Source organism: Cyprinus carpio, chromosome B25 (genome assembly GCF_018340385.1).
Source record: "Cyprinus carpio isolate SPL01 chromosome B25, ASM1834038v1, whole genome shotgun sequence".
Lineage (NCBI taxonomy): Eukaryota > Metazoa > Chordata > Actinopteri > Cypriniformes > Cyprinidae > Cyprinus > Cyprinus carpio.
The window spans coordinates 19,120,440-19,135,758 of NC_056621.1; the positions used below are offsets into that span (position 1 = coordinate 19,120,440).

Here is a 15,319-nt window from a genome sequence, read left to right on the forward strand (position 1 = left end):
TATGGAAATTGGTGATTTCTCATTACTGGTTTTTCATAGATAGCACTCCTCAAATTGATCTCTTTCTCGCTCAGTGGCTCTCAGCTGGTGTGATTAGATTTATGGAAATAAGAAAATGCAATCTTACAGTATTATTGTAAGTGGAAAGTATAGCAAAATAAATTGGCTCATTTATTTAAAGGGTAAAGAAAACAATTGCATTGTGTCATGGATGTAGAAATCTGAAAATATAAGTTGCAATTATTTTGGTAGAAGTAGAATGCAAAAATAATCATTTTAATGTTTCAGCACATTGCATAAACACAGTTTAATTTTTTATACATTTTATTCATTTTTGTGTAAAATTGTCTTGATTTTTAGTGAATTAAGGCAAAGACATTTGTCATTGTCAAAGATAACAAAACTTAATATTGGAACATATGCGACCATAAAACAAATGCTATAAAAGAAAATAAAAGACAATAAAAGAAAAAGTTATTTTAAATGGTAATAGTATTTCACAATATTACTGTTTTTACTGCATTTACTGAAAAGTAACAATACTATATAATATTATTTAGTAATTTAATATTAAATAATATTTTAGGGATCTGACGAAAAATATTACAAACTGGTTTGGAAAAGTGCACATTATTAATTATGCACATATTTGTGAACTAAAATGTTTTGGTTGTTGTAGCTGACTAAAATGATTTGCCATTTCAGTCAGTGAAACTGACTAATTAAAGAATATCAATATGACTAAAACAAATAAACAAAACAAATAGAACAGTTAATTTGACAATGGAAATGTAAATTCCAGTGGGGCAGATATATATTGTGGGATATGGTGTCCTGCAGTCTGCTGTGTTTGCATACTGCATATTTTGGGAAATGTCTTTTGTCAGTTGGGTATTTTGCATATGCATACAGAATATTCACATACTGTGCACAGCACGCACACTGCATACTGCAAAAATGTAGAACGCCTTTCCACATGTACCCAGTCTCCTCACACAAACACGGAATGTGACCTGAAAGTGTCAGATTTGTTTACTGGTCATCGCTGTGTTACCGCCAAACTCTGAGTCACATCTCACCTTCATCAGATTATCATCCTCACCTATTAGTGTAATGATGAGATTCATCATGCGTGGCTCGCGGCACATGGCATTCATCCTGCAACTGAGTAACCAAATGAAAAGTGCGGGAAAAGATGGGAAAATAATTGCGCAAACCACATGGTGAGAAGGACAGAGCCAAGGCTAAATGGTTTTTTATTATGAGGGCCTTTCATAAAATACAAATAGATTTGAGAGCAGGCACATTTGAAGCAGTACACATATGGCACAAAGGAAATCAATAAAGCAGAGGGGTGCTTTTGAGAGCACTTAAAAATAACACGCATACACGCACCTTTACTGTTATTAGGTTCTATGTATTTGTGTAACAGTTTCATGGAAACATTTCCATTATTTGTCATATTTCTCCCTAAAATCAGATTTTTGGGGGACTTTATCGGTTTAATTTATTTTACATTAGACAAACATTCTTAAATCGTGTGACGTAATTAAAGCCCATTGGCTATTACTGTTTTTATGTAAAAAAATAAAATAAAATAAACCTGTGACAATTTTTATTGTTTAAATTGGCATACATTTCAGGTAGTACAACAATATAACACTTATGATAATATGTATATATGGTAGATTAGCAAGTAAAACAATATTTGTTTATGGTTGTGATGTAATTAAAGCCTACTGGTTATTACTGTATTTCACACACGCACACACACACACACACACACACACACACACACACACACAAATGTAGCCAGATTTTTTAAAAATACTATAAATAAAAGGTAGTACATCAGACTAAAATGATTTATAAGCATTTTACAATGATTGAAATAAAATTATTTATGTTTGTTGATTTACTTATTTTACTTTGTCAATGTATCAAGTAGTAATTCATGGCTGTGATGTAAGTAACGCCTATTGACAAACCGTACAAATTATTATTTTGTTTAAATCAGCAAAGCTGCAGGTAGTACAACAAACTTAACATGATTTATAAACATTTTACAATAAATTTTATAAAATAATCTGTTTTCTTTTTCTTTTCTTTTTTTCTTGTTGGTGCTATAACATGGAAAAAAGATGGAAATGGCTGTAACTACGTTAATCTGACTGACTTGAAATTTGGCATGCACTGTCTTTGTCCAAGGTGCCACCAATATCTATGAGGACATTGGTGTATTTTCAACCAATGAATTTTTAGCACCTATTAGACAATGATAACGAAGGCCAATCGGAACACAATTTGGTGTGCCTGTTTGACTCATGGACCCATCTTCAGACGGTCATCAAAAGCATTTTGATAGACCCAACCATTCTCGAATAAAAACCGATACTAGGTTGTGGTAAAGAATTGTGATAAGAAGTGAATGGCATGCAATTGAGGATGAGTGGGGTTTGTCTGGAGGGAGGGTGAGGGATTAGAGTCAGGAGACACAAACACAAGCACATGGAGGCAGAAGATCGCAGCTCAGCACAAATGTCACAGGCAGCAACTGGGTTGAGGCCATAAGCCTATTAGAGAGTTAATAAATCAGGCCCACAGCTGTGCCATGAGCCACTGTTGAGCCTGGCTTTATGAGCAGATATGGCCATTGAGTTTCCAGTTTGGCTGCATCCATATTGATGGAGTGATTGAGAAAAACATTGACCAGAGACTCTATTTCATTTTGGCTCCTTCCAGAGCAAGGTTTGTTTTTCTAACTGCCACCTGTGAAATGCCAAAGATTTATGCCAATTCATTTCACTGTCATTTTAAGTAATATTTTGGCTTATACAGTATATAATGTCCATTGTTTCTTTCATTATAAATACGTACATACATAAATAGGTTACAGTTGTGTCAGGAGGAAGGTGAAGGAGACAGCTGGTGCAAACCAAACTCTGTTTTAATAATAAAAGGTCTGACAGATGATGGGAAGACACAACGTGATATAACTGTGACCAGACAACCAAAGACTGAACAGACTGGTGCTGAAATACAGGACAAACGAGGGTGATAAACTAGACACAGGTGATACAGGTTAACTAATAATAAAGCAATGAGCAAAGGAACTAATGAACACAGGAACATGACCAAATAAGGAAAAACGGAAACCAAACAGGAAACACAAGGAAAACTATAACAAAACAAACTGAACATGCGACAAAATATAAACATAAATATGTTTGTTTGTGTATATGTTTAGCTAGTAAGCAAAATGAAGTACATCCATTAGTAATTCACTGGAAATGTTGGGAGAAAAATTTAAATAAAACGTTTGATGATTATATGAATTTTAATATAAATTTAGGCTGAGAGTAAGATAATTCTTAAAAAAAAATATTTTCTTTCAAATATATTAAAATTATTACTTATTCCATTGATTGATTGATTGACCGGTTCATTCATTCATTCATTCATTCATTCATTCATTCATTCATTTTTCCCCCTAAATAATACAGTTCAGCTGTTTTGTTTGAGCTCTTGAATTCAGGTTAAAAATCATAAAGTCAACATAAAACCATACATTTTGGATCTTTTAATTTGATTAGCATGAAAGATTTATTTTAAACATCATTCCAAGAACCACCTTCAACACAATATTGAGACGAACGGCTAGTGTTTACATATATTTTTGCATCAGTAATGACCGAGTAGTTCACTTGACAATTAATTTCACTTAAAACTGATGATCGGTTTGTTTGTTCATGTGAAGAGATTTGGAGAAATTTAGCACTGCATCACTTACTCACCAGTGGATGCTCTGCAGTGAATGGGTGCCGTCAGAATGAGAGTCCAAATAGCTGATAAAACATTACAATAATCCACAAGTAATCCACAGCACTCCAGTCCATCAGTTAATGTCTTGTAAAGTGAAAAGCTGTATGTTTGTAAGAAACAAATCCATCATTAAGAAGTTTACAAACTGTTGCTTCTGGCCAAAATATGAGTCCAAAATATGAGTTTAGCAGCTGTTTGGACTCTCATTCTGACGGAACCCATTCACTACAGAGGATGCATCGGTGAGCAAGTGATGTAATGCTGCAATTTTCCAAATCTGTTCAGATGAAGAAACAAACTCATCTACATCTTGTTTAGCTTGTTTGGTTATTACATTATCTGCTGATTTTAATTTCTGGTTGAAATATTCCTTTAATGAAAGGCATTTCTCAAATGTAACCAGATTTGGACCAACATAACACGTTGCATTTAAATTTAGATTCAGACTTGTAAATGGACAAACTGTGAAAAGAGCATGAGCATCTGTTCGTTAGGCCTTCTTCACTCAGCGGAGTGTTTCAGGTTTGATCAGCAGTACCTACAGCAGAAGCTGGTGTGTTTGTGAAGCCGCTCTGATTATTAGTGACAGCTGTGATGTGACAGTGGTTGTCTGACAGCCTGCGCTGGATCAGACCTGTCTCATATGAGCGTGTATGGCAGCTCCGTCACCCCTGCTGTCCCCTGTCTCCTCCGTCCCGCTGGCCTGTCACTCTCCTCGCCGCCGCGCGCCCCTGACTGATACCAGATCAGCAGCAGGAGGAGAAAAGCGCTGGTGTGACATTTGCACCTGCTGGTAGTGCGGCGTTACCGTCTTCACAGAACAAATCTGACGTGAGAGATGCAAACTCTTTATGTTGAGAACTGATATATGAAGCTGTAATTATTTTAATATTTAATATTATTTTAGTATTCCGAGACTGCGTACATTAACAGCGAGGAGTTTCAGACATCTTCAAACGTTGGATTATATGCCTGCTGTGCTAGTGAACTTCCTGTTTATTTGATTCTTGCAGTCTTTCAAGATGTTTTTCTATTTAAGTCTTTAACTATTTATAAATTCATCTGTAAATCTCATGGAGAATTTTCCAGGTAACATTTTACGCCCAAACCCCCCCCACCCCCCCACCCCCACCCAAAAAAAAGAGAGAAATTGTATTTTCTATAAAGAAACTTATGCATATTCTTCACTATTAAAAAAAAATTTGAATTTAAATAAGCAAAAATAAATACAATTTGAATTTAAATAAGCATAAAATAATTTAATCAAAATTTAACTAAAAAAAAACACTTAAAAAACTAAATTCAAACTATAAATTCTAACTATTTATTTATTTTTGTATTTATTTACTTTATTTACCAATTTTCTTTAGTGTACCACAATAAAAAGTCATTCTTATCATCGTAACACACACACACAAAAAGAATCAATAAATACACGAATGAATGAATACATAAAATGTGCTTGTTTATTTTTGCATATAAATTAAATATTTCTGGCATTACAATAAATAACTAAAAAAATCAGAAAATGTATTATGCACAAACATGTAAATGAATAAATAAATGTATTAATTTATTAAAATCCATTTGTATTTATTTATTCCATATAAATTAAATGTTTCTGGCATGACAATCAATCAGTCAAAAAAAAAATTAAGAAATAATTTAAAAAACAACATTAAAAAAAAAATTTTAAAAAAAAATGTAATTATACTCAATTTCAATTGTTCTGATTTAAGTGTTAATTCTGTTATGATACAGAGATTTTTGTACATTATGGTGGTAAGAGTTTGTAATGAAAAAGTTCCTAATTACTATGAAAATTACTAAAAAAAATCTCAATGGTTGTACAAATAGGCTTAATTTTCCTTATGCAGTATATAATTTTGCTCCTTTTTTAATCTTTCTTTTTTTTCTTCTTTTGTCTTTGGGTGAAAAATGTTTTCCTTGACTTAATTGACTTGAGTCCTTCATGACAGCACTAACAGAACAGCGTGTTCTCAGCATCGCTGCATTACTGTTTGTGAAATATGGTTCGGAGTTCCAACAAACGCTCAATAGCTGTTCAAAAAATTGCTTAATTGACTTGAGTCCTTCATGACAGCACTAACAGAACAGCGTGTTCTCAGCATCGCTGCATTACTGTACATACAGTTCCAGCAGATGTTCAATAGGTGGTTCAGTGTACCAAAGCAATTCTGAAAATATCAAAACACTTATGCAAGAAGGAAACTTCCAAACATAAATGAAGTCTTTGTCGCTGCTGTGGGTGGAGATCCTGTTATGCTGTATGCTGTTATGAGCTCATGCTTGACAGTCATTTTTCCGCTGTTTTCCCAGAACGTAATTTTTCCAACCCTCTTGTCCAGGAACTTTAGTGTCCAGAGTGGCAGCATTGTGTTGCCTGTGTTGAGGGACACTGGGAATGTTAGTCTGGGATACCAGCTAAACCAGCTGAACATCTAAAACCTGAAAAAACACAAACGTTTAAACTGTGGCTTCTAGTAAATGTTGTCCTACTGTCCAGCCATTCTTATATTCATCCATTCGTCCCTCCCTCCTTTCATCCATCCACCCATTAATCAGTCCTTTCTTTCATTCCTCCATCCATCGCTCCGTACATGCATTCATTAAACTGCCCTTCTGTCCATGCATCCATTATTCCATGTCTTCATCCATCCATTCTTCCAGCCATTCTTTGTTTCACTCATTGATTCATACCCATCTATCAATTCATGCATTTGCACCCATCCTTTGCTACATCCATCTATCCATGCATCCATCCATCTATCCTTTGTCATTCTTCATCCATCCATGAATTAATTCATGTTTATATCCCTCCCTTCATCCATCCATTCATCCATTAATTAATGTCCCATCTATCCATCCATCCATGTCTGCATACCTCCTTTCACCCATCCATCCATTCTTTCTTTCTTCCATCCCTCGCTACATTCACCCTTTCATCAAACTGCCTTTCTGTCCATACATGAATTTGTGTCTCCATCCATCAATCCAATCCTTCATTAATTCATATCTCCATCAACCATCCATCCATCAGTCCATTCTTTCATCATCCCTCACTTCATTTATCCTTTAATCAAACTACACTTTTAACTATACAGTCGTTAATTCATGTCTCCATCATTAATCCATCCCTTCTTACGTTATCATACATCTATCAATCCATTCATCATCCTTTGCTACTTCCTTCCTTTCATCAAACTGCCCCATCCATCCACTCATTAATTTGTCTCCATCATCCATCTATTTATTCTTTCTTTTATCCATTATTCTTTATTTTATCCCTTGCTACATCCATCCATTGACTAATTTATGCCTCCATCCATGCTTTCACTCATTCATCCATTAATGTATTCATCCATCCATTGATTCATTTGTCTCCATTCTTCCTTTCACCCATCCATCTATTAATATCTCCATCCATCCATTGATTAATTCATGTCTCCATCCCTCCTTTCACCCATTTATATATATATATATATATATATATATATATATATATATATATAAATCTATCCATCCATTTATTCATTTGTCTCCATCCCTCCTTTCATCCATCCATCCAATAATTCTTGTCTCCATCATCCATCTATCAATCCATTAGTCCAATCTCCATCAACCATCCATCCATTCTTTATCATCCATCAATCAGTCTGTTCTTTCACCATCCCTCACTTCATTCATCCTTTAATCAAACTACACTTTTAACTATCCATTCATTAGTTCATGTCTCCATCATTCATCCATCCCTTCTTACATTATCATACATCCATCTAACCATGCATCATTCTTTACTACTTCCTTCCTTTCATCAAACTGCCCCTCTATCCATCCATTCGTTAATTTGTCTCCATCATCCATCTATTCATTTTCTTTTATCCATCCCTCGCTACATCCATCCATTGACTAATTTATGTCTCCATCCCTCCTTTCACTCATCCATATATTATCTTCATCCATCCATCCATTGATTCATTTGTGTCTCCATCCTTCCTTTCACCCTTCCATCTATTAATATCTCCATCCATCCATTGATTAATTCATATCTCCATCCCCCCTTTCACCCATTAATATCGCCATAAATCTATCCATCCATTGATTAATTTGTCTCCATTCCTCCTTTCATCCATCCATCCATCCATCCATCCATCCATCCATCCATCCATCCATTAATTCATATCTCTATCCATCTATTCATTCATTATTCCCTTGATACATTCCATTCATCAAACTGCACCACTTTTCATCCATTCTTTGATTAAACCCTCCTTCTATCCCTTCTACGGAAGTTGTACACTCCCAGATGACAACTTGTGAATCCCTATAATTCAAGCTTGCCGGACCCTCTCATATTTGTTAGATCTTCTCCTGTTTACTTTATTAATTACCAGCCAGTTAAATCAATTATCACAGTTCAATTTGCAGCAGCTGCCAAGTATTATAAATATGGCTTTCAACAATAACCCATTAGCACTGTCTTCCATTGTGTGTCCTTCTACGTGTTTACAAAAGATGAGTTGGGCATTTCCCAATAGCCTTCACTGGTTAAGAAATGACCAGTCCTCCAGTTAACAGCTCTTGAGTTTCTTCTGTTCCATTTTGAAGTCCAATATGTTGACAAATTTGCCAGACTTACTTCACCAGTCACTGAAGACAATGAAGACGAATCATAAGCAAGCTAGTTTTTCGTGAACGTGTAGCATGCCGTTTTTCATCGTCGGACGAATGCATTAACCTTGTGTGCATCATCTAAACACCTTTCCTTTTCTCACTCCAGCTAGTGTTTGTAGTTCATCAGACAGAACATAAATAAAAATGACTAAACAAACCGATCGCTCCATTACACTACACTCCACATTACAGAGAAGAAAAAATTAAAATTTGATTTGTGGAGGGGCTGTGTTTTGTCGTTCTGCTGGCTAACCGGACGTGAAAAATGTGCCCCAGTCTCCTGCTCCTAGAGCGAGCCTGTTTACCCCTGAACGAGGAGAATTAATTAACCTCCTTTATATTCTGGCCTCGTACTTGCAAACCCACATGGGATCCGTCTCAGAACTTGCGTGGTGTTTGTCCCTTTGTCTTGAGAGGAGATCTGACTTCAGATCAGTTCTGCTGTGATTGTAATATTAGATGAGGCTGTGGTTTTGAAGCTGGAAGCTGGTTACGGATCAGCACTTAAGTGCCAGAAGGGTTAGCTCTTGCTTTAATGATTGCAGTTGTGCACAAGTCATCTGAACCTCAATGTATTTGGAAATTTTTAATGTTTTGGTCTGGAGGGTTTGCCTTTTGTTGTTTTCTTGCTGTCTTGATTCTTAATATTTGGCTGTAACAAGCAGAAAGATAATGACGATGTTTTAAATCGAATAGTAGCTTACTGCATAAATACTGGATACTATCTATTACTTTTAAAATAATAGTATGCAAAATGTATTATTGGTCAGTGGTTTGGATATATTGGTTATTCATAAATAAAAAATGAACTTCATATATACACTACCTATAAAAATTTACAAACACACTATATACAGTAAAAAAGTTTGGAGTCTGTAAGATATTTTTTTTATCGTTTTTGAAATAAATCTCTTCCGCTTGCCAAAGCTAAATTTATTTGATCAAAAATACATAAAAAAATGTAATATTTTAAATTAATATTACAATTTAAAACTGTTTTCTATTTGAATATATAGTAAAATGACACGTGAAAAAATGTCACGTGGTCCTTCAGAAATCATTCGAATATACTGATTTGATGCTTGACACACATTTATTCTTATTATCAATGTTTAATGTTAGATACACACACATACAGTAAATACCAAAATAAACGTTTTTGTTTACATAATATATGTGTGTGTTGTGTATATTATGTATATATAAATACACACACATACAGTAAATATTACACTATATATTTAAAAATATTTACATGTATATACTTATATTTTATATTATATATAAATATATTTAATATATAAAAACATCATTTTCTAAATATGTACATGCATGTGTTTTTATTTAAATAAAATATTATTGCAGACTTTTTTGTTTTTAATAACACATTTATTATGGAATTTAAAATTTTTAATTATAATGTGATAAAAACAAATTAATCGTGTTGTTTAATATTTTTGTGAAAACCATGAACTATTTTTTTTTTAACATTCTTTTATTAATAGAAAGTTTGAAAGAGCAACAGTTTATTTTTTTTTAAAGCCAAAATTTGTAACATTATAAATGTTACTTTTAAACAATTTGTAACTTTTTTTGTCACTTTTAAACAATTTTTAAGCATTCATTTCTTTCTTTTTTTATCATACTGACCCTAAATGTTTATGTGGTAATGTAGAGTGACTTAAATATGTTTTTAATTTCTGAATAAAAACTTCATTGATATTTTTTGGAGTGTATAAAGGCAAACATTATTATTATTATTATTATTATTATTATTATTATTATTATTATTATTTTAATGTTTTTCCACCAATTCAAGGTCATGTGGTGAGACCAATATGCAGAAACATAAAAGAACAAAAACATTATGATTGCGTAAACTCACATGTAAAGTTTTATGGAAATATTGTTGCATTTTACTTGTTTACATCACATGATGTTTTTACAGATATTTCATCACAATTTTATTAAATGGTATGAAAAAGTGTTCAAAACAATGTAGAATCAGCATACAAATTGTACATTTCTAAGAACTTAAATGTATTTTTTCAAATATTTCTCCTTTATCATGGACATTTTTGTTTACAATTGACCCTTATGAAAAAAAATGCTTCTTTTAATCATTATTGTGCTACTTTGTTGTCGCATGACCTCATTAATTGCATAATTCAAACATTTGCATCCAGTTTTGTTTTTTCATTATAAAGAAAAATAATTATTTTGTAATGTGTATAACTCTTGCAGTCCAATTAAATAATGAAACAGTGGAGTGATTATGGATAACATGAAGGGAATACAAGGTCAATGTGAGTGCATTGCATTATGGGTTAGAATTCCCAGCATAATATGCTCAGGTCATCCAGGTCTTGTTTGCATAGAAAACATAATAAATTCACAGTATGCATACTTATACACTTGTGAAATATTAAGTATGGTAGTGGGTTTGTGAACATAACCAGTCATTCCAGCTGTCAAATGAGACGCATAATAACTAACACGATATATAAAGGCCTTTATTACTGCGACTTCTCTTCGACAGTATTGACTTTAAGCCACTCCTAATCGGGTTTTGTGATGCTTCGGTGCAATTTTCAATTAGCGCTGAACATTGACATGTGACACATGACTGAAGCAGGAGATTAATATGGAGAGAAATGAACTGAGAGCTGAAGAGAAGAGAAAAGCTGCTGCATGTCTGACAGACCATCGGCAGACCAAATGAATATCTGAGCTGCTTTCTAGTGGAAATACCAAAAGATCAGTGTTATTGGAGTCAGGAAACCTGTCATGAACATGTCCAGGTCACATTTCACCCCAAGATATAAAGAAAAACATAATTATATTTTGCATTAGGAAAACTAAGCCTATTTTAGAATCATTATGATTTTTTATATTCTGATTTCATGCACATTTTCACCCCAAATCCTGCATCCGTTTTATTTTTTAAAAAAAAATTTTCTTTGTAATCTTTATTATTCTCAATGAAGATTCACATTACAGTATTTTTACATTTAATATACATTTAATAAAAGTAACAACAAGGATAGCATACAAATTATTGTAAATAATTTGATTTTATATCAATATTATATCATTATTTAAATATATTTCTTTCTTTTTCTTTCTTATTATTGAATTTGTTTCTTTTTATTTAATTATTTAATTATATTAATTATTTTTATAAATATTTTTGAAGATAACGTGATCCATCTGTCACCTTTTCTCATCTTAAAAATGTTATAAATAAATAAAAATGAAAAAAATTATATACAATATATACCCCAAAATATATCAAATGTTTGTATATAAAAAAAAAATGTCAGTCCTATTTTTTGGAACATAAGCACACACACACACACACACACAGATATATATATATATATATATATATATATATATATATATATATATATATATATATATATATATATATATATATATATATATATAAACATATCAGTAAAAAGTTAATGTGAATATTTTAGAATATTTTAGAAAATGACATCATTATTTATGGAAATGGCCGTCTCTCTGTTTCTCTCTAGCAGGAAGATGAGCCCAACGCTGGCACCCTTCATGATAGAGATCAAGCTGAAATCCGCAAGTTCATCACACAGAAGTACAAAAAGTTGCCATGGAAACCAGAGGTATGAGTATCATGCTTGTCGTTTTATTTTTGTCATTTTACGTTGGACAATGACTCATTATCACTCTCTTTTGTTTGTCGTCAGCTGTGTAAGTTCTTAATGAGAAGTCCTCAAACTTTCACTGAAGCTCTTAATTAGCACATGCTGGCCTGGACCATTTCCTGTAACATGCAATTTTGTGTAATGAACAAACTCTTTTACTGTCATATTTTAATATCAGCTGTAATATCTGACAAGATTTAGCCCACGATTCCATGGCTCCAGTTGAAGTGCTCATTAGTATTCAAAGTCGCTGAATACTGAATTAACTGTATTGAACTGCTGCTCATCCTACAAATTTTTTTTTTCCTAATATTTTAGACTAAGCAGTGGAAGCTTTTTTCCCGCCATGGTATAAAAAAATAAAAAAGATAAGGACTTTTTATCTCACAATTCTGAATTTTTTCTCGCAATTCTGAATTCATATCTCACATTTTTGACTCTGAATATTGTAAATCAGAACTGTCAGATATAAATTCAAAATTGTGAGATATAAATTCGTTATTTTGAGAAGAAAAGTCTTAGCTGTGATATAAACACGTAATTGTGAGAAAAATAGTCAGATTTTTAGAAATAGTCAGAATTGTGAGATAAAAAAAAATGCAATTACCTTTTAACTTATTTTAATTAAAATCATGAGATGAAAACTTGGGGGAAAATTCAGAATTATGAAATGAAAACTCTGGAAAAGAAAACTCCCTCTTATTTGCTAACAAATATGAATTATAAATCAGCTAAGCAAAACGCATCTATATGATTTTATTTATTTATTTATTTATTTTACAAAAACTATTTTACAAAAACATATACAAACACAAACAAATCCCCAAATATAATTACGTTAACAACAAAACATATACAAACACAAACAAATCCCCAAATATAATTACGTTAATAAGAAAACATATACAAACACAAAAACTTGCAGCTACCTTTTTATTTTTTATTTGTTTGTTTATTTTTTCAGCAGAAACAAACAAACAAAAATGATAGCCATATGTAAACTTAGAATTCTAAGAAAAAAAATTTGAATTGTGTGATGTAAAGTCTGAATTCCAAGAAAAATGTCCAAATTGCAAAATCTAAACTTACAGTTCTGAGAAATAAAAGTCAGAATTGTGAGACACAACTTGAAATTGTGAAAATAATAGTCTGAACTGAGATATAAAGTTGCTATTACCTTTTGTGTGTGTGTGGCAGAAAAATATCTGAATTCCAAGAAGGAAAAAAAAAGTATTGAGAGATCACAGAATTCTGAGCAAAAAAAAAAAAAAAAAGGAAATAAAAAGAAGTTAAAATTGCAAAAGTCAGAATTTTTAGAAGAAAAGCAATTACCTTTTTTTTTTTAATTTTTTGTATTTTTTTCCGTAGTGGAAAAAAGCTTCCATACAAAACAGTTGGATGATGATGTTTTAATTTGGATGGTTTATCCGTCTCCTTTAAAGTGACATTATTGTCATGATTATTCCTGTTATATAAAGTAAAAAGGTTTTCTCCTAAGCTGCTTATTTGGGAAAGCACAGGATTTAACGCAGTGCTCAGAATGGTAGGCATTTCAGCCCATGAGGCCCATCAACCAAACCAGCACATGCAGAATAATGAGCCAGAGCTGCTGTAGAAATACGTATGAATGCAGGAGAATTAGATGCACCATTTTAAATAATAATGGTGAGGTGGGAATATTTTGCAGGTCAATGGCTGCGGTTTGTTGACGCTCTCAGGTTCGGTAAATACAAGGCTCTCACATTCACTAGCCAGACAACTATACAGCTATTGGCACGTTAAATAAAGTAGGATAGCGAGCTATTTTTCCCGTCTTACCGTTGCTGAAGTCTAGTATCGCACATAGCAGTTGATTGTCCGTGTAAGTGAACATTCAGAGATGACGTGCCGCTTCGTTGCCTCCGGTTGTAGACGGATTCAAGCCGCTGTGGCGGTTCCAGCATGACAATACCCCTGTGCTTGAAGCGAGGTGCATACTGAAACGCTTTACTGAGTCTGTGGAAAAATTCAACTGACCTTCACAAAGGCCAGGGCTGATCCCTCTCAGCTTTTTTGAAGTTTTCTAGTTGTAGTTAAAGGGATACTCCACTCCAAAATGAAAATTTTGTCATTAATCACTTACCCCCATGTCGTTCCAAACCTGTAAAAGCTTCATTCATCTTCGAAACACAATTTAAGATATTTTGGATGAAAACCGGGAGGCTTGTGACTGTCCCTTAGACCGCCAGATAAATAACAGTGTCATGGTCCAAAAAAGTATGAAAAGCATCATCAGAATAGTCCATCTGCCATCAGTGATTCAACCGTAACATTATGAAGTGACGACAATACTTTTTGTACGCGAATAAAACAAAAATAATGACTTTATTCAACAATTTGTCTCCTCTGTGTCTCTCCACATCTGCGTAGCCCCATTTTAGCGAATCTGAGCAGTACGCAGGCAGTATACGCTCTTCTGTGTCAGCCGCGCCACACGGATATGTTTTCTTTGTGTATTTACGCTTTGATTTGAAAGAAAATAGCGCATCTTGTGTCGTGGCTGACATCAACAACTGATGCATCCGTGTAATAACAGAAAATTTTATTCTAATTTAATGTAAATTTAATTGAGGTATTTATTATAATGTCTTGCTGGAGTCCTGAAATAAAATTGAAAGTTACCGATAAACAAAATAATCTGTAATATTTATCTGTAATAATCAATATGGTACTGATATATTATGCATCTCTACATTTTTTGTGACTGCTTTATCCTTAGCACGGTTCTTAATGTTGTCTGTTTTTGCTTTTCTCTCGTGTGTTGGCAGCTGAATGTTGTGTTGAGTGTCGGCCACAGTTGCTTCTGGGGAATGAATGGCCGGTCCCTGACAGATCTCAGAGGCCGTGTTATTTATAGGAGTGAGCACAGGTGATATCCGGCTGAATAACAGCCCTGAGATCAGGCAGATATTTACAGCTTAGCAAAGCAAACACAGGCTGGTATCTCTTGAATTTAGAGCAATTCTTTTCTGAATCTGGGCACGAGAGGTATGGCTCGTGGTTTTGTGAGATCTGGCCATTCTGATGAGGTACAACAATGAAAAAGTCTGACGGACTTTGAACCCTTCATGTAG

General features: G+C 33.3%; 1 protein-coding gene across 2 annotated transcripts in view; it reads left to right on the forward strand.

Annotated features, from left to right (window-relative positions):
• LOC109097386 (N-acetyl-beta-glucosaminyl-glycoprotein 4-beta-N-acetylgalactosaminyltransferase 1-like) overlaps positions 1-15,319 on the forward strand; it is a 136,713-nt gene that overhangs the window by 51,081 nt on the left and 70,313 nt on the right. The window contains exon 3 of one of the 2 annotated variants that reach the window (XM_042753516.1): positions 12,063-12,164. In XM_042753516.1, the coding sequence (XP_042609450.1) occupies positions 12,063-12,164 (102 nt within the window). The remainder of the gene's footprint in view (positions 1-12,062; positions 12,165-15,319) is intronic. The other variant, XM_042753517.1, reaches the window with a different exon arrangement.